A 24,483-nucleotide genomic window follows, 5' to 3' on the forward strand; every position below is an offset into this window, starting at 1 on the left:
GTATAGCATTATATAGTAAGAAAAGAAAAGGTAGGACACTTCCGAAACACCAAATCTGATTTGAAGCTAATATAGAACGTACGGTTCAAACGATACACTTAATTAATTGATATTATTGTAATAAACCTGCGGCATAAGTTTAACCTTTATCACTACAGTATTTTTAAAGAAATCAGCGATTTTCCACGAACTTCAGATTTCTACATCTTCCCTGCTTGTATACATCCGGTTTGCAACGGAGTGAATTTGTAGTCCTTATTGCGGTGGTCAAAAATAAACCTTCGGTATCGAAGGTATAAAATTTCGTGAAAATAAATCGAAAAATTTATATTCTGTACCGGCTTGGCCCGATATAATAATGTTGTGGTCACGCTTAGCAGCGCTCCTTAGTTGTTCTAACTGAATTGACATTTTTGTTTATTATTCATAATTTTAACATGTCCAAAACATTGTAGAATGATACTTATTTTACTTGGGTATTGATTACATTTTACTCGGACTTTATCATAGACTCCCTGTGTAAAATCTCAAACTTTTAACTGAAATAAAGGTATTAAATCAGTATAATCTTTTAATGAAACTTCAAAGTTTTGTTGTTTGTAGCATCATCTTGGGCATGTGCAGTGAAAAATCTTAATTTGATTTCTAAAACAGTGTGATATTTATTTCTAAAGTCACTATATGTTCATTGTAAATATACTTCCATATACCCAAGTGGAAACTGGCAGGTACTTGAAAATGCAGCTCTCTGATTGGTCAGTTAGAACCCCTAATGTACTGTGATGTCATGATAAAGTTATGAATGGTTTGTCGCTATTTTTTCATTCAGTTCTATTGAAGTATAGTAGTCGCAACTTGTCCGCGATGGTTGGCCTTAGACTGATTATTCATATCGATTATTTCATTGTAGAAATATGGTGTGCTTAGGTTAGCCGTGTGTTTAAATTAATGAATGCAATGAGATGAAGCGTTTTACGTACACTCCTTTTCAATAATAGGTTGTGCCTCATTATGTATTATAATACAAAGGTCAACCATCGGGGTCAAGTTGCGTCCACTATAATGATGATGAAAGTATATAGCCGAGGTATATCGATTTTCCCGGTATCTGTCAAACTATACCTATTAACCAATGAAATCGCAGAGGATATTCGCACCGTAGATCCGGAAACATCGGAGCAAAGCAAATGTTGGACTCGATTCAAAATGTAAAACATCGATTTTATAGCTATAATAGGATTTATTTGAACATTTTTTGTGGTAAATTTGTTAAAATTAATATTTCCAACTAACGTTTAAATTTTATTCTATTAAAATCGATCATATAATAATGAACAAGAGAATATGGGAATTCGGAAGTGTCCTACCTTTCTTTTTTTCTTACTATATAAATGCTATACCATAAGGATGCGTTAGATGGGGCCTGTGGCTATTCCTTGGACAAGAAAATCGTGTTTACATTTCGAAGTAAGTTATCTTGTGTTTTTTCAAAGAATGTTTCTCATTGCAGAGTTGGTGCAGCCGTTCGGCGCTAGTCCAAATAATTGTACTCGAGACTTGAATATCGTTATATTATTTTGACTTGTCGATATCCGCCTCTAGGTAGACAACGTAAAATATCAAAATGTAAAATCGGTCTGCCCGAGGTCTCATTATTAGTCCCCTACTGGTTGAAAACCAGTTTCGGGGACTATAGGAATGCGCTTTTCCGTCATTCCGTCCGTCCGTCTGTCTGTCCGTCCGTCTGTCTGTCCGTCCGTCCGTCCGCAATTTCGTGTCCGGTCCATAACTCTGTCATCCATGAAGGGATTTTAATATTACTTGGCACAAATGTTCCCCATGATGAGACGACGTGTCATGCGCAACACCCGGACCCCTAGCTCAAAGGTCAAGGTCACAATTGTTGGTCAAAGGTCAACAGGGCTTTTTTCCTGTCCGGTCCATAACTCTCCCATCCATGAAGGGATTTTAATATTACTTGGCATAAATGTTCCCCATGATGAGACGACGTGTCATGCCCAAAACCCGGACCCCTAGCTCAAAGGTCAAGGTCACAGTTGGAGGTCAAAGGTCAACAGGGCTTTTTTCCTGTCCGGTCCATAACTCTCCCATCCATGAAGAGATTTTAATATTACTTGGCACAAATGTTCCCCATGAGAAGACGACGTGTCATGCGCAAAACCTAGACACCTAGCTTAAAGGTCAAGGTCACAATTTGAGGTCAAAGGTCAACAAGGCTTTTTTCCTGTCCGGTCCATAACTCTCCCATCTATGAAGGGATTTTAATATTACTTGGCACAAATGTACCTCATAATAAGACGATGTGTCATGCACAACTTTCAAACCCCTAGCTCAAAGGTCAAGGTCACACTTAGCAGTCAAATGTTAACATAGCATGAACAGGGTCTGTTTCGTGTCCGGTCCATAACTCTGACATTCATTAAGGAATTTTAATATCACGTAGCACAAGTGTTCCCCATGATGAGAGGACGTGTCGTGCGCAAATCCCAGACCCCTAGCTCAAAGGTCAAGGTCACAATTGGGGGTCAAAGGTCAATAAGGTTTTTTCCCTGTCCGATCCAGAACTCTGTCATCCATCAAGGGATTACAATATTACTTGGCATAAATGTTTCCCATGATGAGACGACGTGTCATGCGCAACACCCAGTACCCTAGCTTAAAGGTCAAGGTCACACTTTGAGATCAAAGGTCAAGAGGATTTTTTTCCTGTCCGGTCTATAACTGTGTCATGCAAAGCAGGATTTAGATATCAGTTGGCACAAATATTCCCCTGGATGAGACAACATGTCATGCGCAAGAACCAGGTCCCTAGGTCTAAGGTCAAGGTCATATTTAGAGGTCAAAGGTCAAATTCAAGAATGACTTTGTACGGAACATTTCTTCTTCATGCATGGAGGGATTTTGATGTAACTTGGACCAAATGTTCACCACGATGAGGCACCCTTGTTTTTAGAATTACGTCCCTTTGTTGTTACTATAAATAGATTTTATTGTAACTTTTTTATTACTGGCGGTAGAGAAAAATCGTGACCACTTTTCTGTGGTACAGCATGCATGTTACATCCAATTTTTAGGTGTATTTTGACCTATCTCTACCTGGTAAAGAGTTTCTTGTGGACTTATATTATATAGATTTTTTTTTTTTTTTTTTTTTTTTTTTTTTTTTTTAAAGATTAATTTCCCTTTGTTGTTACTATAAATAACTTACATGATAACATTTTTATAATCAGCCAAAAAAATTCAATATGAAAACAACTATAGGTTTTTATATATATAAATTTTAATCCAAGTGTTTTGTTATAACATATTGTATATATAGTACAATATTGTTTATACATCATTGACAGATATCAGTTCATTATGTTATACTGCAGTAGAGAAAATTAGGTGCCTTCCAGTAGGGGACTTTGTATTGCATGGCAATACTTCATTCACTTGTTTAGACTAGTTCGGCGCATGCGCGGAATTATTATCAAATGGAACGCACGGCAAAAATACTCATTTTTTTGCATGTCCGCATGCATTTAGTGTATAATGTGCATAATATATTGACTAAAGGTTAGGGTTAGAATCACCATGGTTACAAAATATATACATTTAAGGTATTTTTGTTCAAATTTAGTTAATCCGGTATATACCGGAGTCTGTAATATATCACGGGCGCACCAACTGTATTTAGTCACAGCCTTTTTCGAAGAAGTACATTTTTATGGGTGTCAGCTCTTTCACTCCCAAGTCTTTTCACTCCCAGGTCTTTTCACTCCCAAGTCTTTTCCTCCCCTGACTATTCACTCCCATTTTCTTTAAAGAGGTGACTTTTCACTCCCATTTTTATTTTGTTCTCTAGAAATTATGTTTTAATTATTGGGAGGTCAATAAAAATTAATGATTTTGAAAATTTTAATGTTTTATGTATTTTTTTATAATGCAGATTATATATACTGAGTATTGTGAAAATGTGTAGGATAATTTTTTTCTGAGAGGGGTACTGTAAAGATAATCCAAAATATACTTTGGAAATATTAATGAAGTTTTTATTTATATATATATATTATTGACTGTGTTATTATTAATAAGTTCTGAAATGCAAGTTTAATTATTAATATTCTGAAAATGCAAGTTTAGTTTGTTTTGAGTATTTTCAGTATAAAGAGGATATTAAAAAAGAGAGAGTATATTAAGAAAATACCTATTTAATAAAACTTTACTGCGATGGCCTAAATATGTAATTTAAACTGCTGAGAACTTTTGGGTTTGCATTTATTGAAATGGACTAATAGAAACTATAAATAGAGACAAAAAATGTAACTGGAAAACATTCTAACAAAATTCATACTTCACTGTATCAAAAGAAAAAAAAAGAAAACTTTTGATTTTTATGTGTGTATTTTTTTAGTCCTTTGGTCAAAATTTTCATAAGTCATTATAGCATATGTTTGATAAATTTTTAAATTGTAATAACATTACCTTATACCTTGTGAAATAATTTGTGAAACATCTTTGATATTCCCTATACTTAAAAGCTACCAATTATCTCATCACCATGAGATGTAACCTCCTTGATTAGTTGTATATTAACAAAGTTATCAATTATCACTTGTGTTTGTTTAACACTCCTTGATTGAAAGTTGCTACCCTAATCATCACCTTTCAGATCAATATCATATAGAAATTGCTAACCAATACTTCCCATGTCTTTAAAGTTAAAATTCATCATAAGATAACACAACATAACATAATTTAGGTTAGGTTAATTAATTATTGCTTGTATGTTCATTGGCTGGATTATATTTAGAGACAACAAAACTGAATAATTTATTAATTTATTCACTTCTCTTTTATTTTTTAATGTAGATATGTAAGATAAGATAAATAATTACCCAAGACTGTTTTTTTTTAAGTATCATTGTTAGTGCAACAAAAATAATACAAAACATAGAGTGTAAAGAAAACAATCTTATAAAAACAAAATTAAGGAATTTTTGAGGAAATGAGACTTAAAAATTTTCTGGCATGATAAAAAAAGATCTTTAAGCCAAAGCAAGAATGATTTTAAGTATTACAGTAGGTTTTAAAGAAGAGTAATGTAAAGATCTGGCTGAAACATCTTTCTTTCAAATTGAGGTTTGGTCATATTATAAACATAAGAATATGAGTTTTTGTTTCTAAAATATTTTTAAAATTCCACATCAAGAAAGAAAAAAAAGATGAATGCGCCGGGAATGGTAAAGTATTAAAAACAGCAAATTCTCATGTGTTTCTGTAGTAGATTCTATAGTTTGTCAATAATTAAGTTTTAAAGCCTTCTTAAGAAATATAGCATGTCAAGAATTTGCACGCTTTAACGTAATGAATTTTGCAAGATTATTAGATGAGCATAATATGATTAGGTATGTTATTCCAGATTGTGGGTCCCGAGTAGCTCAAAGATTTATGAAAAAATTCTATTCTTGCTTTTGGTATCTTTAGTTCATTGTTTTGATTTGATCTAAGTTCACATTAGATATTTGGCTGTGGTTAAATTTTGAAGTAAGATAGTCGGGGGATTGCTCGGACGAACCTTCCTGTTACAGCCAATACATAAATCCAACTGTGACATAATTAATGAAATTTAATTTACAATACATAATCCAACAATTTCATAATTCACTTTTCAAACAGTTATGACACCAGAATAAAATTTAGCGTAATTATACAATAATACTCAAGAATGAAATAAATTAAAATGCTTGGATTATATACTAGGGAATATAACGGTGGTTATAACAAGTTTTTCAATGAGGGATTGATAATTAATATAACAATGCATATTTTTTTTATATCACTTCTCTTATTAAATCATCAAAGGACATCAAAGATGCTGTAGTAACAATACATAACTTAATTAAATTACATCTTATTCATATTTCAATAATTACTGATGATAGGCAACTGAAACTTCGTTTCCGATACAAAATAAATTGTTCTTTCAGAAAATGGAAAAAAAGTAAAAGCAATAAAAAAAAATACTACCGTATAAGGACCCTTTTTGCTTGACGGGGCTCTATTATTATTGTCATTATTAATATTGTTATAATAATTATATAATAATTAATAATTTAATTATTATTGTTATTATGTACAATGTCATTGAATATATCATTGTAATGTATAGCATTTAATCAAATTATCCAGTTTCAGTTATATCTAGAAATATGAAATTTCAATATTATATATCATACTTGCAATAATATTCAAATATTCTTGGAATATCTATTTAGAATTCAGTTCCAACCTAAATATTAAACAATGAATTATCATAATAGAAAAAAAAATGAAATGAGCGTGAATAGTCACCCCATAAGGTGACTATTCACTCCCATCAGGGGAGGAAAAGACAGGGGAGGAAAAGACTTGGGAGTGAATGGTCCAGAATTCCATTTTTATAGCTCGTTGGTTTTTTTGAGCATTGATACTGATAGAGTATGGGAATTTTTCAAACATGTTGAAATGGTGACAGATGTCGTTGGATGACCAAGACATGTACTCAGTTTGTTTTAAACAAAGAGTTGTATTTTATACTTCTTTGTTTTAAAGAACAGAAATCTAACGACTGAGGATTGTCAGGGGCGGCCTGGGAGGGGTGCTGACCCCCAAGTGTCTGTGGTAATAATTGGTCTAGGTACATTTTTTAAATAAAATAGATGTGCCTTAAATTTTAAAAGCATTTATATTCAGCTGGTTATTTATGATGTTTATAGAAGTAAGGATTCCTGCATAGGAGCAGTTACTGCGTGAAATAAGTAGAGCTACTGGTTCGAGTCTTAAATTTGGCACTTTTTGCGTTTTTTCATAAATGCGAATAATTTCACACCTTCATTATCGAGCCACGGAAGCGGCAGTGTAGAATAAAAGATAAAATTTCAAAAATAAAGTAAGCTTTGAGGATATTTTTGCTACATTTTAATAACAACAATGTTTAATGGTAATCTGCAATACTTTTTAGCTCAGCTATACAAAGTATAAGGAGAGCTATCATACTGGTCCTGGCGTCGGCATCTTTCCGCGTCCCCACCTTGGTTAAAGTTTTTTTTACACTATCTCTTTTTTCAACTTATCTCTGTAATTACTTGATGGATTTGATTCAAACTTGAAATACTTATTCCGCATCATCTGACATACCCAGCAAACAATGACGTCGTATTGACGTTGGACCCCGACGTCGGATTATAGTTGGATTTGAAAGTTTTTTAGATGTCATAATCCGACGTCGATACAACGTCGGGAATCTAACCAGTTAAAACAACCGATTATGATTTTTAATATCCAAAAAAAATATTACTTGTCAGTTTTACGCGCATTTTCAGGACTTTGTGAGAACAAATAACTATTTTAACACTTTGAAAATAATTCTACACCAAATAGTTGTTTAACAAATGACAACATTGCACTCTTTTCAAGTCCAACCAGAATCCAACGTCGTAAAGATGTCTAAATATAATGTCTGCTAGACGTCGTAAATATGACGTTGAACCGACGTTGTATTTAGGTCGCCGACGTCGCAACCAAAATCCAACGTTGATCCCACGTCAGGTGTTTGCTGGATAAGGGCCATAACTCTGGCACCAATATTTCATGAATTATCCCCCCTTTTCACTTAGATTTTCGGGTTAAAGTTTTGATGCACTTTCACTCTATCTCTGTTATTACTGAATGGATTTGATTCAAACTTAAAATAGTTGTTTAGCATCATCACCCACATTATATGACACAAGATGCGTAACTCTGGCACAATTTTTCATGAATTATTCCCTTTTTTACTTAGAATTTCAGGTTAAAGTTTTATGCACTTTCACTCTATCTCTGTTATTACTGAATGGATCTGATTCAAACTTAAACAATTGTTCAGCATCATTACCCTTATCGTATGACACAAGGTGCATAACTCTGGGACCAAATTTTCATGAATTATTTCCCCTTTTTACTTAGAATTTTAGGTTAAAGTTTTAATGCACTTTCACTCTGTCTCTGTTATTACTGAATGGATTTGATTCAAACTTAAACCAGTTGTTCAACATCATCACCCACACCATGTGATGCAAGGTGCAAAACTCTGGCATCAATTTTTCATTAATTATTCCCCCTTTTTACTTAGAATTTTAGGTCAAAGTTTTGATGCACTTCCACTCTGTCTCTGAATGGATTTGATTCAAACTTAAAACAGTTGTTCAACCTCATCATCCACACCATATGACACAAGGTGCATAACTCTGGCACCAATATTTAATGAATTATGCCCCTTTTCAGCTCGACTATTCAAAGAATAGTAGAGCTATTGGACTCACCCAGGTTAAGGTTTTGTATGTAAGCTGGTATTTCAGTACTTAACCACTTGTGGGAATGGATTGAAACTTCACACACTTATTCATTGTGATAAATTGACCTACATTGCACAGGTTCCATAACTCTGTTTTGCTTTTTTACAAAATAATGCCCCTTTTCGACTTGGAAATTGTTGGTTAAGGTTTTATATGTAAGCTGGTATCTCAGTACCCACTAATGGGAATGGATTGAAACTTCACACACTTGTTCACTGTCATGATCTGACATGCACTGTGTATGTCCCATAACTCTACTTTGCGTTTTTTTCTTCAAAATTATGCCCCTTTTTCGACTTAGCAGTTTTTGGTTAAGTCTTTGTATGTAAGCTGGTATTTCATTATCCACCTTATAATGGGAAAGGATTGAAACTTCACGCACTTGTTCACTTTATGAGCTGATAAGCACTGTGAAGGTTCCATAACCCTTTTTCCCATTTTTACAAAATTATGCCCCTTTTTCAACTTTCGTATTAATTCAGTTGACAAGGCTGTTGAATAGTCGAGCGTTGCTGTCCTCCGACAGCTCTTGTTGCTTAGGATATACTTATATAGTGTTTTGATACATTTTATCTTTACCTCTCTTATTACTTTAAGTTGATATTTTTGACATAGACTCAGGCTATTGTGCAATATCTTCATCCACAATTGGATTTGGAGTCATTAAACACTCCAGTGACAGCTCTAGTTTCCTCAGATGTGCCCAGTTTCACTATCCAACATAGAAATAGTCGAGCGTGCTGTCTCCTGTGACAGCTCTTGTTTATTCATTTTCTTTGTTTAAAACTTGAAAAAAAAGGACATTCTAAACACTACCGCTATATAGCTTAATGGCTGATACCCCCCTCACCGTGAAAACGGAAACGGGTGTTTATTGGTGGTTAATACTGGAAAACGGGATTTATCCTTTAAAGTCGATATCGAGAATAGGTTGTAAATATTCGGCCACTTTTTAAGATAAAGTTGCAGGGTTTCCGCTGCAATTCGCCAAAGTCGCCATAAAAAAGTTGTGAAAAAATATTTTGCCGTACATGTATTTTTAGCCCACCATCATCAGATGGTGGGCTATTCAAATCACTCTGCGTCCGTGGTCCGTCGTCCTTCTGTCAGTCTGTCCGTCTGGACTCAAATTTGCATACTTAGGTGGCTATAGGAACAATAGGTAACTGTACTTTTTCTTTGATGTCATTTATTCCGTAAGGCTTTTATATGGCTATTTTTCTCTTACGTGGCTAAAAGAACAATAGAGAGAACAAAAGAGTAGCCACACAAGTATCCATATGTAGGAACGTACATCCTTCCGTCCATTAACAATTTCTCGTTATCGCATCTCCTCAGAAACTACCAAGGGGATTTTGACCAAACTTTGTCAGAATGATGTATTGGTACCCTAGTTGTGTCCCTCTGAAAATCAGACTGGTTCAACAATTTTTTAGTAAGTTATGGCCCTTTTTTTATTTTTATAATTTACATAGATTTATGTAGGGAAAAACTTTGAAAATCCTCTTGTCCAAAACCACAGAGCCTAGGGCTTTGATATTTGGTATGAAGCATCATCTAGTGGTCCTCTACCAAGATGTTTCAAATTATTTCCCTGGGGTCTAATATGGCCCCGCCCTGGGGGTCACATGGTTTATATAGAATTATATAGGGAAAAACTTTGAAAAACCTCTTGTCCAAAACCACAGGGCCTAGGGCTTTGATATTTTGTATGTGAGATCATCTAGTGGTCTTCTACTAAGATTGTTCAAATTATCCCCCTAGGATCAAATATGGCCCGCCCCGGGGGTCACATGGTTTACATAGACTTATATAGGGAACAACTTTGAAAATCTTTTTGTCCAAACCACAAAGCCTAGGTATTTGATATTTGTAATGTAGCATCATCTAGTGGTTCTCTACCGAGTTTGTTAAAATTTAATATCCCCCTAGGGTCAAATTTGGCCCCGCCCTGGGGATCACATGGTTCATATAGACTTATATAGAGAAAAGCTTTTAAAAACTTCTTGTCAATAACCTACAACATTCAAATTTGGACCACATGTATGGTTTTGAGTGGCAAGATTAACCTTGACACGAGTTGACCTTGATTTTGACCTAATGACCTACTTTCACATTTCTGTTGCTACAACCTTCAAATTTGGACCACATGCATGGTTTTATGTACCGAAACAAACTTTGACCTTTACATTGACATAGTGACCTACTTTCACATTTTTGAAGGTACAGGCTTCAAATTTGGACCACATGCATAGTTCTGTATTCCGAAATAAGATTTGACCTTGATTTTGACCTAGTGACCTACTTTCACATTTCTCAAGCTGCAGCCTTCAAATTTGGACCACTTGCATAGTTTTGTGTACCGAAATGAACTTTGACCTTAAGATTGACCTAGTGACCTACTTTCACATTTCTGTAGCTACAGGCTTCAAATTTAGACCACATGCATAGGATTGTGTACCGAAACAAACTTTGACCTTGACATTGACCTAGTGACCTACTTTAACATTTTTGAAGGTGTAGGCTTCAAATTTGGACCACGTGCATAGATTTGTGTTCTGAAATGAAATTTGACCTTGATTTTGTCCTGGTGACCTATTTCACATTTCTGAAGCTAAAGCCTTCAAATTTGGACCACTTGCATAGTTTTGTGTACAGAAATAAACTTTGACCTTAAGATTGACCTAGTGACCTACTTCCAAATTTCTCAAACTACAGCCTTCAAACTTGATGCACATGCATAGTTTTGTGTACAAAGAACTTTGTCCTTGAAATTGATCTAGTGACCTACTTTCACATTTCTCAAGCTACAGCTTTCGAATTTGAACCACATGCACAGTGTTGTGTGCGGAAATGAAATTTGACCTTGAGCTAGTCAGTAAGTCTTGAAATTTGGAACACTCAAAAATGGCACATTGGTGGGCGCCAAGAATGCTCTGTGATCTCTTGTTTTATAATGTGTATTTCTTTGCCAAAAGTTCTCTCTGTCTAGCCTAAAAATCAATATTGCCCGCGGCTGTTTCCGTTCATAATACACAATACGCAGCGTGTCACCAACCGAGAGATTAGTGATTCGACATCCATTACACAACGCTGCCACATGCCTCTTAATCTTTGATATGCGATAAACCAATGACAGCTTTGGATGTACAATGTGTGACGTATTTTATTGGCAAAATTATTTAGCTCCGCCTTTACAAATGTCATCGTTGATTGAAGTAATTTGGCGAGGTAGTTTATTGTTATACTGAATAAAAAGCCAATGACAGGTGTTAAATGAAAAACACAAATCAATGTTTTTCGTATAAATCTGATTTATGCATGTTTTTACTAGCGGAATCATGAAAGAAGTGTCAAAGTAGCCATATCAAAGTTATATTTTGTAGAACGACGGGACATCCGCGATAATTTCCAATAATTTTTAAATCACGATCGTAGATTGATTTTGGCAAAATGAAAAACTGCGATAAACAAGCAGAAATCAATAGTAAAAATTAAGTTATAAATTTTCATTCTATAATTAATGCTAGTCTAGATTGCCCTTTTTTTCGTTTGTCACACATTTTCGCGGCCCCAATTTCCGATTAATTTTGGTAATTCAGGGAAGACCTGCCTATGCAATTGTATTTTTATTTAAAATCAAATTTTGTCAGATGCAAAATGATGTTTGTTTGATTTATAAAGCCCTTTTGTTTAAAATATAATTCCAGGCCAGGCTTCAGGGGCTCAAGCCCCCCTTCTTGCTCTTGTTCTTGCAACATACACAGTGCATGCACCCCCACCCCGCAAAATGCGTCACCAACTTTGGATATTTTGTGGCGAAAAAAAATTAATGCCAGTGGAAACCCTGAAGTTGGTTATATTTTTAACATTGTCTTGGAAATGAATTGATGCTGCAGCTAAAATCATTCTGTTTCCAACAAACTTCAATCAGTTTTCAATACCATACCTCGTGGGAAATATTTAAAAAGCACCTGTCATCCTTCTCACACCAGCATGATGTAGTATAGGTTTTACGTCACAGTTTATCACACATTCTAGCATAAAACTGCATGTCTTATCACTTTTCGGGGGCGTTTTAACAGGAGAGTTAAAAGATTCTCGCGCTCACTACTGCTATTATAACACCTTTTTATGTATGCGTGATCCGTGGCAAAGCATAAACGTATTACGGCCCCAAAACGGATAATTCAAAGGAAATTACGTCGCCATGAAAAACAACGTAGACATGGAAGTTCAATGACGATGAGGGACAATATATTAATTTACTTGGTATTAACGCGTTTTATGCTAGTTAGCGCATGTTCTTTCCCTGTTAAAGTTTTATTAATTGGTGGGGGGTTATAGGAATGGTCTCCGTCCGTCCTTCTGTCCTTCCGAGCTCACATTTGCATACTTAGGTGGCTGTAGGAACAATAGGTAACTGTACTTTTTCTTTGATGTCATTCATTCCGTAAGGCTTTTATGTGGCTATTTTTCACTTACGTGGCTAAAAGAACAAGAGAGGGAAGAAAAGAGTAGCCACATAAGTATCCATATGTAGGAACGTCCGTCCTTCTGTCCTTCCGAGCTCACATTTGCATACTAAGGTGGCTATAGGAACAATAGGTAACTGTACTTTTTAGCCAACCATCATCAGATGGTGGGCTATTAAAATCACTCTGCGTCCGTGGTCCGTCCGTCCGTCATTCCGTCCGTCCGTCCGTTAACAATTTCTCGTTATCGCATCTCCTCAGAAACTACTGGGGGGATTTTGACCAAACTTTGTCAGAATGATGTGTTGGTACCCTAGTTGTGTCCCCCTGAAAATCAGACTGGTTCAACAATTTATGAGTGAGTTACGGCCCTTTGTTTATTTCTATATTTTACATAGATTTATATAGGGAAAAACTTTGAAAACCTTATTGTCCAAAACCACAGAGCCTAGGGCTTTGATATTTGGTTTGAAGCATCATCCAGTGGTCTTCTACCAAGATGATTCAAATTATTTCTCTGGGGGTCACATGGTTTATATAGACTTATATAGGGAAAAACTTAGAATAACCTCTTGTCCAAAACTACAGGGCCTAGGGCTTTGATATTTTGTATGTGACATCATCTAGTAGTCTTCTACTAAGATTGTTCAAATTATACCCCTAGGGTGAAATATGGCCCCGCCCTGGGGGTCATATGGTTTACATATAGACTTATATAAGGAAAAACTTTGAAAATCTTCTTGTCCAAACCACAAAGCGTAAGGCTTTGATACTTGTAATGTAGCATCATCTAGTGGTTCTCTACAAAGTTTGTTCAAATTATCCCCCTAGGGTCAAAAATGGCCCTGCCCTGGGGGTCACGTGGTTCATATAGACTTATATAGGGAAAAGCTTTTAAAATGTTCTTGTCAATAACTACAACATTCAAATTTGGACCACATGTATATTTTTGAGTGGCAAGATGAACCTTGACATGAGTTGACCTTGATTTTGACCTAGTGACCTACTTTCACATTTCTGTAGCTACAGCCTTCAAATTTGGATCGCATGTATATTTTTGAGTGGCAAGATGAACCTTGACATGAGTTGACCTTGATTTTGACCTAGTGACCTACTGTCACATTTCTGTAGCTACAGCCTTCAGATTTGGACCACATGCATAGTTTTGTGCACTGGAAAAAACTTAGACCTTGATTTTGACCTAGTGACCTACTTTCACATTTTTGAAGGTACAGGCGTCAAATTTGGACCATATGCATAGTTCCGTGTTTCAAAATGAAATTTGACATTGATTTTGACCTAGTGACCTTCTTTCACATTTCTCAAGCTACAGCCTTCAAATTTGGACCACATGCATAGGTTTGTGTACCGAAAAAAACTTTAACCTTCACGTTGACCTAGTGACCTACTTTCACATTTTTGAAGGTACAGGCTTCAAATTTGGACCACATGCATAGTTTTGTATTCCGAAATAAAATTTGACCTTGATTTTGACCTAGTGACCTACTGTTACATTTCTCGAGCTACAGCCTTCAAATTTGGACCACTTGCATAGTTTTGTGTACCGAAATGAACTTTGACCTTTACATTGACCTAGTGACCTACTTTCACAATTTTAAGGTAAGGCTTCAAATTTGGACCACATGCATAGTTTTGTATTCCAAAATAAAATTTGACCTTGATTTTGACCTAGTGACCTACTTTTACATTTCTCAAGCTATACCCTTCAAATTTGGACCACATGCATAATTTTGTGTACCGAAATGAACTTTGACCTTTACATTGACCTAGTGACCTACTTTCACATTTTTGAAGGTACAGGCTTCAAATTTGGACCACATGCATAGTTTTGTATTCCGAAATAGAATTTGACCTTGATTTTGACCTAGTGACCTACTTTTACATTTCTCAAGCTACAGCCTTCAAATTTGGACCACTTGCATAGTTTTGTGTACCGAAATGAACTTTCACCTTAAGATTGACCTAGTGACCTACTTTTACATTTCTCAAGCTACAGCCTTCAAATTTGGACCACTTGCATAGTTTTGTGTACCGAAACAAACTTTGACCTTGACATTGACCTAGTGACCTACTTTCACATTTCTCAAGCTACAGCTTTCGAATTTGGACCATATGCCCTGTTTTGTGTACGGAAATGAAATTTGACCTTGAGCTAGTCGATAAGTCTTGAAATTTGGAACACTCAAAAATGGCACATTGGTGGGCGCCAAGATCACTCTGTGATCTCTTGTTCTTTGATGTCATTCATTCCATAAGGCTTTTATGTGGCTATTTTTCTCTTACGTGGCTAAAAGAACAATAGAGAGAACAAAAGAGTAGCCACATAAGTATCCATATATAGGAACGTCCGTCCGTCTGTCCGTAACACTTCCGTGTCCGCTCCATATCTCCTAAACCCCTTGAAGGATTTTCATGAAACTTGGGTCAAATGATCACCTCATCAAGACGATGTGCAGAACCCATGAGTCAGCCATGCCGGCTCAAGGTCAAGGTCACAACTCAAGGTCAAAGGTTTGAGCCTTCCATTTTGTGTCCGCTCTATATCTCCTAAACCCCTTGAAGGAATTTTATAAAACTTGGGTCAAATGATCACCTCATCAAGACGATGTGCAGAACCCATGAGTCAGCCATGCCGGCTCAAGGTCAAGGTCACAACTGAAGGTCAAAGGTTTGAGCCTTCCATTTTGTGTCCGCTCTATATCTCCTAAACCCCTTGAAGGAATTTTATAAAACTTGGGTCAAATGATCACCTCATCAAGACGATGTGCAGAACCTATGAGTCAGCCATGTCGGCTCAAGGTCAAGGTCACAACTCAAGGTCAAAGGTTTGAGCCTTCCATTTTGTGTCTGCTCTATATCTCCTAAACCCCGTGAAGGATTTTCATCAAACTTGGGTCAAATGATCACCTTATCAAATTGATGTGCAGAACTTACGAGTCAGCCATGCCGGCCCAAGGTCAAGGTCACAACTCAAGGTCAAAGGTTTTAGTCTTCCATTTCGTGTCTGCTCTATATCTTCTAAACCCCCTTCAAGGAATTTTATTTCCATACCTCGTGTTTTTATTTCGATGTAAATGAGATGTGGAACCAAAATTTGTAGTCCTGTTTGGCGCCATATAACCTATACTGTGTTGGTGCGCCGTAAAACCCAAATAAATAAATAAATAAATTCAAGGAATTTTATAAAACTTGGGTCAAATGATCACCTTATCAAATTGATGTGCAGAACTTACGAGTCAGCCATGCTGGCTCAAGGTCAAGGTCACAGCTTGGGGTCAAAGGTTTGAGCCTTCCATTTTGTGTCCACTCTGTATCTCCTAAACCCCTTGAAGGATTTTCATCAAACTTGGGTCAAATGATCATCTCATCAAGAGCTCATGAGTCAACCATGTCAACTCAAGGTCAAGGTCAAAGGTTTGAGCTCTGTATATCCTAAACCCCTTGAAAGATTTTCATGAAACTTGGGTCAAATGATCACCTCATCAAGACATTGTGCAGAATTCATGAGTCAGCCATATCAGTTCAAGGTCAAGGTCACAGCTAAAGGTCAAAGGTTTACCCTTTCACTATCCATAACAGTGGCGGAGGATTTAGTTGTCTTTCAGACTGCCTTGTTAAATTTGAATTAACCCTTGCCGGGCCTCAGCATAAACGAACACATGCGATGATGTCACGCGACCCGTGGCACAAAATATTTGCTATTTAGAGTACACAACTTTAGGGAAGGACAACTTTTTTCTACTCACATCAACTTTTTGTTTTTTGCCGACTTTGTTGCTAACGCAAGTGCTTGTGATGACATATATGCGTTTTCAAGCATCTGGCTCGAAAGAAAGTTCTAAAGTGGGTGCCTGAATATTTACGACCTGGCCGAATTTACGACTCAAACCAGTATGTGCTTTTTACGGCTGGGTCTTTATGGGGGCAAGGGACAGGAGATTTGAAAATTCCACAAATCTACACTGATCAGATACAGGTGCGAAAAAAATCATTAAAAAATCCAATTTTGATAAATTCAAGACGAGTGTTAAGCGAATGTATTACATTATACTTAGCACTTCATTATGTGACATTTTCAGTCTGTTGTGATAAAAACGAGTAAAACGCAGGTTTCAGAACACTAAATTTTGAGGCAAAAATGGCCCAAAATATTCACGTTGCATGACCTGTGTCGTACTATCAGCAAATGACTGACCTAAAACACATGTATATTTTTAAAGCTTGTGGCTATAATTTCTATAATTTACATAGATTTATATAGGGAAAAACTTTGAAAATCTTCTTGTCCAAAACCACAGAGCCTAGGGCTTTGATATTTGGTATGAGGCATCATCTAGTGGTCCTCTGCCAAGATGATTCAAATTATTTCCCTGAGGTCTAATATGGCCCCGCACCGGGGGTCACATGGTTTACATAGATTTACATAGGGAAAAACTTTGAAAATCTTCTTGTCCAAACCACAAAGCCTAGGGCTTTGATATTTGTAATGTAGCATCATCTAGTGGTTCTCTACCAAGTTTGTTCAAATTATCCCCCTAGGGTCAAATATGCCCCCCCCCCCATTTGGGTCACATGGTTCATATAGACTTATATAGGGAAAAGCTTTAAAATCTTCTTGTCAATAACCTACAACATTCAAATTTGGACCACATGTATGGTTTTGAGTGGCAAGATAAACCTTGACATGAGTTGACCTTGATTTTGACCTAGTGACCTACTTTCACATTTCTGTAGCTACAGCCTTCAAATTTGGGCCACTTGCATAGTTTTGTGCACTGAAAAAAACTTTGACCTTGACATTGACCTAGTGACCTACTTTCACATTTTTGAAGGTACAGGCTTCAAATTTGGACCACATGCATAGTTTCGTGTTCCGAAATGAAATTTGACCTTGATTTTGACCTAGCCCGCCCGCTTAGCTCAGTAGGGAGAGCATTGGTCTACGGATCGCGGGGTCGTGAGATCGATTCCCGGGCGGGGCTTATGTTCTCCATGACGATTTGGTGGAAGACATTGTGTCTGAAATCATTTGTCCTCCACCTCTGATTCTTGTGGGGAAGTTGGCAGTTACTAACTGAAATACTGTTGAAAAACAGCCTTCAAATTTGGACCACATGCATAGTTTTGTGTACCAAAACAAACTTTGACCTTTACATTGACCTAGTGACCTATTTTCACATTTTTGAAGATACAGGCTTCAAATTTGGACCACATGCATAGTTCTGTGTTCCGAAATAAAATTTTACCTTGATTTTGACCGAGTGACCTGCTTTCACATTTCTCGAGCTACAGCCTTCAAATTTGGACCACTTGCATAGTTTTATGTACCGAAATGAACTTTGACCTTAAGATTGACCTAGTGACCTACTTTCACATTTCTGTAGCTACAGACTTCAAATTTAGACTACATGCATAGGATTGTGTACCGAAACAAACTTTGACATTGACCTAGTGACCTTCTTTCACATATTTGAAGGTACAGGCTTTAAATTTGGACCACATGCATAGATTTGTGTTCTGCAGTGTAATTTGACCTTGATTTTGACCTGGTGACCTACTTTCACATTTCTCAAGCTACAGCCTTCAAATTTGGACCACTTGCATAGTTTTGTGTACCGAAATATACCTTGACCTTAAGATTGACCTAGTGACCTACTTTCAGATTTCTCAAACTACAGCCTTCAAACTTGATGCACATACATAGTTTTGTGTACAAAGAACTTTGTCCTTGAAATTGATCTAGTGGCCTACTTTCACATTTCTCAAGCTACAGCTTTCGAATTTGAACCACATGCACAGTGTTGTGTACGGAAATAAAATTTGACCTTGAGCTAGTCAGTAAGTCTTGAAATTTGGAACACTCAAAAATAGCACATTGGTGGGCGTCAAGATCACCCTGTGATCTCTTGTTAAAGCATGTGGCCAGACGAAAATGATGATGGAAGGAAAAGTGTCTCATAACCGTTTACTTTTTCCCCAAATTTGAGCTGAATCTAGATGGATGGATTACTATTTCCATTTTGTGTGACTTCCGTTACCTCAGGTAAGCTTTTAGACCCGGCCATCTACACGGAGCTAGGAAAATCAATTCAGTCACACTATAATCATTGTATGCAGGAATCCTTAGTTCTTAAAACATCATAAATAACCAGTTGAATATATATGCTTGTAAAGTACATCTGTGTATTATTTTTATTTAAAAAATGTACCCGGGCCAAATGCGTAACTGGCCCCTGCCACTTAAATTTTATCTTAGGTAAAGGAGGTTAGACTAGTCAAAATATTTGTATTAAAGAGTTGTATATCATTTTATTACATGCCTAAAATTATTTTCCATTGGGTTTCAATGGACCACGATTGTGCAATATCTTTCCATATGACATGGAACGCTTTCATATCGAACTTGGAGTGTTTTATCAACATTGTAATGGAAAGAGTCCTGTGACGTCCGTGGCGTTCACCCGCACGTTGCGACAACAAGTTGACACCGTTTTCGTGGAAAATAATAACGTGCGTCAGTTTGATTTGTTTATTGTATTTTCGGAGAAGTTATATTCTTTATATTAATATTTCTTACAGAACGACAATCTAGATATAAATTAATCATTTGATGGTGGATATGTAATAAAAAGGTTATCAACTTTGTATATGAATATTATGCACTTGTTCTTTCGCGGATAATACTGCGCTCCTAAAGTCGCGCAATAGTCGCGCAATATTACCGCTGCAGGACTTGTGCATATGTCCCAGGCCCAGTGGCGGCAAAATCTGATTTTGACTTGCTTGTCCGTTTTTGTCAATTGCTATTTTGTACTTGTCCGTATGATAGTTATATAGTAATTTCTGGTCTTATTTCTATGAATATTCTTTGACTTGTCAATATGGGTAGACAAAGTAAAATATCTACATGTTAAATCAGTCTGTCATTATTTAGACTAAAGTCAGACAAAATAGAAACGATCATCCATCCATCCAGATTCAGCTAAAATTTGCAGAAAAAGTAAATGGTTATGAGACACTTTTCTTCCCACTATTATTTTCATCTGGTTGCATGCTTTAAAATTATACATTATGTTTTAGGTCAGTCATTTGCAGATAATATGGTACAGTAGGCCTTTCCCCAGCCGCATAAGGCTTGCATTGCCACGGCGCTTAAAAGACGAAAGCCCGCCCGCTTAGCTCAGTAGGTAAGAGCGTTTGTCTATGGATCGCGGGGTCGCGTGTTCGATCCTCGGTCGGGGCGTATGTTCTCCGTGACTATTTGATAAACGACATTGCGTCTGCAATCATTAGTCCTCCACCTCTGATAATTCAAGTGGGGAAGTTGGTAGTTACTTGTGGAGAACAGGTTTGTACTGGTACAGAATCCAGGAACACTGGTTAGGTTAACTGCCCACCGTTACATGACTGAAGTACTGTTGCAAAACAGCATTAAACCCAACACAAACAAAAAAAATACAAAATAAAAGACGAAATACAGCATCCCTCAGTGCTTAAATATCCCGCTCGATGCCTCAATTTTTAGCGCTGCATCTTAGATCTAAGCGATTTCATCCCCATGTGATACCTCAGGTAAATATTGATCGGGGTCGTTTATGAATACACAATGTAGCTAGCTGTTTACCACGTGTACTGATAAGGGTTTAAAGGCAACACGTGTTGATGAAAGTCTGTGTTTTGACATATTTGCGGATAATTGGGACAGGAGTGATTGGATTTATATTAGTTAAGGATAATAATTAGTCGATGCAAAAAAATGGCATAACAGTTGGTGGCCGCATAAAATGCATTTCATTTTCAAGTATTATTTATTTGTGTACATCTCTTTATGATAAAAGTCTGCATTTCTTGAATAAAGCAGCTCTATATTTGCTCTGCAAAATTTTTAATTTGTTTTATAATTTTTGTAAGGGGATTTTTAGCCTCTGTTGTAAACCTTAATGTCAATCCAGAGTGTTCAGTAGGTTCTGAAACTCAAGAGTTATTGACTCTTGAGCCTAAATTTTCAAGGGTCAAAGTCAGATTTTCAGGCTGATTTGACCTGCAGAGTAGATGACCCCAATTGATTCCTTAAATTCCTCAACTTCTCCCTAAATTCTGTGGAGGGAGAAGTCACTTCTCCCTAAAATTTTGACCTAGGATGATTCCTGTCTCTGTTAAAGGAACCACTTGACCCAGAATGTTGAGACTTCATAGGATGATTGGACATGCAGAGTACAAATTTTGTAGATCACCTCTATTGATTTTGGGGTCACAGTGGACAGAACATGGAAATTCATTTCATGTCAATAACTTGAGAACCATTTGACCTAGAACCTTCAGAGTTCAAACGATGGCAGGGATTATGGAGTGGATGACCACTACTGTCTTGGGGGATCACTTCATCAAAGGTCAAGGTCGAAGGGAGCTGAACATGGAAAACCATTTCAGATCATTAACTTGAGAAGTGCTTGACCCAGAATGTTGAATCATCACAGGATGATTAGACATGTATGCACTATGCAGAGTAGATGACCCCTATTGATTTTGGGGTCACTCTATGAAAGGTCAAGGACACAGTAGATGATCCCTAATGCAGCCAACCATCAGTGTCTCTTTGACTTTGGCTCCTGTCCCCTATTGACTGTTTGCCTATAAGAGTATGCAGAGGGGGAGACATGTGCTTTTCTACAAAAGTATCTTCTAGTTTAAAAATATTTTCACAGCTTTGTGCATTTGGTTATGTAATAAATTCCTTCATATCTTTGTTTAGTTTAAAACATGGTCAGCAGCGGTCTTGGGCTTGTCTGAACTCTTTGGGTATTCAGAAAGGTTTGAAATCTTACCGGCTGAAACCACTGGCTTGATTTTAAAATTATTCGATAGCATTGTTCTTTGTTTATTATTCAATCTAGCTGTGGATTATGATAAGTGACCTTGGGCAATTATGCAACTCTTGTTATGTTATACATGTACTTGTAACTGTTACATTTTTTCTTTATAGATATTGAAAATGGTAAATCAGATTATTTTGATGACAACTTAAGGCAGCAAAGAAAAAGAACAAGTACAGATCCATACAAATACAGAATGCAGATAGCCAGGAAATCACTTTAGATTACAGAAGAAACTTTGCACATTTATGATATTCCTTTCCAATCCAAATCTTCACAAAAAAGTAATTAGGCAATATAGGACATTAGAATACACAGCAGAGACATTTAAAAGTAGTTATCCAAAGTGGCATTTAACAGAAAACATGAGGAATCTTGTTACAGCTGTTATCTGGGAAAACGCAGCGGAATGTGTACAGTAAGAAAATGATCTCTGGATATACATGCATGTGATCAAAGAGAACATAAAAGCATACAGAAGAGAAACACTTGAATGTCCTGTTTGTGATTATATTTTCAAGTACAGCGATAATATGAAGAGACATATGAGATTTAATACTAGAGAAAACATCCTTAAAATGTAATGTTTATGACTTTGATTGTACTCAGAACAGTAGTCTGAAAATGCGTACTGAAAAGAAACGCTTTTATTGTGACTTTTGTGACTATGCTTGTAATCACAGTGGTAATATAAGGAAACATAGAAGAATACATACTGGAGATAAATGTTTTAAATGTGGTGTTTGTGACTATGCTTGTGTTGAAGACGGTAGTCTGAAGAAACATATGAGAATACATAGGAAAATACATACGGAAGAGAAACGCTTTAAATGTGATGTGTGTGACTATGCTTGTAAACAGAGTGGTAGTCTGAAAATACATAAGACAATACATACTGGAGAGAAGGCCTTTAAATGTGATGTTTGTGATTTTGCTTGTAGACAGAGCGGTAGTCTGAGGACACATAGGAGAATACATACTGGAGACAAATGCTTTAAATGTGGTGTTTGTGATTATACTTGTATTGATGCCAATAGGCTGAAGGTACATATGAGAATACATACTGGAGAGAAACCATATAAATGTGACATTTGTGACAGTGCTTTTAAACAGAGCGGTCATCTGAGTCTACACAGGAGAACACATACTGGAGAGAAACCATTTAAATGTGATATTTGTGACTTTGCTTGTTGTAGCCGCAGTACTCTGAAGAAACATGGGAGAAGAATACATACTGGAGAATCTGTCATTTAGTTAGACATAAGAGACTTATGGATTTGTATGTTATTGTCATATCGGGTTGACTTGTACATACCAGAATTCGTCCAGGGAAGAATGCTTTCGTCCAGGGGAGAATACTGCTAAATCTAAATTTAGTAATACATGTACATGTAATAAGTTCTGATATAAAAACACTGTAGCAATTATTTCTTCTTCTTTTTCATGGCCTCCGTCCATCTCTAAGACGATGGGTTGCGCCTGGTAGAGCTTGAACTGGAACAACGTCTTCGATGACTGAAGTGTCCTATTCTGGAGTGACAGTCTCTGCTGCAGTCATCGCGCATGAAGTTGGATTGCTCTGCAGAACTCGATAAAGCTTTCCTTCTCATCTTCCTCAGTCTATGTTTCTCATCTCTCCTCTCCTCTGCCTGTTTAACACCGGAAGCGACATCTTGTCTCCATGACGATCTGTTCAGCGCACTGTTCTCCCAAGAATTAATCTATCTGTGCTGACTTCAGGTCCCTCTTGCAAACATCGCTGAATCGCAAATACGGTCGGCCTATTGGTCGAGTGCCGTGCTCAAGCTGACCATACTGTAGGTCTTTTGGAAGGCGACCACTGTCCATGCGACGAACGTGACCTAGCCAGCGTAAGCGTCTCTGGCTTAGCAAGGCAAAGATGGAGGTGGAATTTGCCTTGCTTAAAACATCTTTGTTTGTGACCTTGTCAGCAATTATTCATACCAGAGAAAAACGATTGTGATTATGCATCAAATCATCTGCCCTAATAATACATATGAGAATACAAACAGAAGAGAAATGCGTTAAATCTCAGCTTGTGATTATGCATAATTATTATCATAGTAGTCTGACTGTACATATGAAAATACATGTACATACAGATGAGAAACATTTAAATGTGCATTTTTAGCTCACATGTCACAAAGTGACAAGGTGAACTTTTGTGATTGCGCTGCGTCCGTCCGTGCGTGCGTTCGTTCGTAAACTTCTGCTTGTGACCACTCTAGAGGTCACATTTTTAGCTCACCTGTCACAAAGTGACAAGGTGAGCTTTTGTGATCGCGCAGCGTCCGTCGTCTGTGCGTGCGTGCGTGCGTAAACTTTTGCTTGTGACCACTAGAGGTCACACTTTTCATGGGATCTTTATGAAAATTGGTCAGAATGTTCATCTTGATGATATCTAGGTCAAGTTCGAAACTGGGTCACATGCGGTCAAAACCTAGGTCAGTAGATCTAAAAATAGAAAAAACTTGTGACCTCTCTAGAGGCTGTATTTTTCATGGGATCTGCATGAAAATTGATTAGAATGTTCATCTTGATGATATCTAGGTCAGGTTTGAAACTGGGTCAACTGCGCTCAAAAACTAGGTCAGTAGGTCAAATAAAAGAAAATCCTTGTGACCTCTCTAGAGGTCATATTTTTCATGGGATCTGCATGAAAATTGGTCAGAATGTTCATCTTGATAATATCTAGGTCAAGTTCAAAACTGGGTC

General features: G+C 36.8%; 2 protein-coding genes across 2 annotated transcripts in view; both read left to right on the top strand.

Moving 5' to 3' along the window:
• Nucleotides 1–24,483, top strand: part of LOC123540220 (zinc finger protein 468-like) — a 28,590-nt gene that overhangs the window by 408 nt on the left and 3,699 nt on the right. The gene's annotated exons all lie outside the window — the stretch shown is intronic.
• On the top strand, nucleotides 1,429–23,174 carry LOC123540219 (zinc finger protein 454-like). Its single transcript, XM_045325053.2, has 2 exons — nucleotides 1,429–1,467; nucleotides 21,858–23,174. Exon 2 carries the CDS (start codon nucleotides 22,372–22,374, stop codon nucleotides 22,999–23,001), a length of 630 nt encoding a protein of 209 aa, XP_045180988.2. The 5' UTR covers nucleotides 1,429–1,467; nucleotides 21,858–22,371; the 3' UTR covers nucleotides 23,002–23,174.

This window comes from Mercenaria mercenaria, chromosome 16 (assembly GCF_021730395.1).
Source record: "Mercenaria mercenaria strain notata chromosome 16, MADL_Memer_1, whole genome shotgun sequence".
NCBI lineage: Eukaryota > Metazoa > Mollusca > Bivalvia > Venerida > Veneridae > Mercenaria > Mercenaria mercenaria.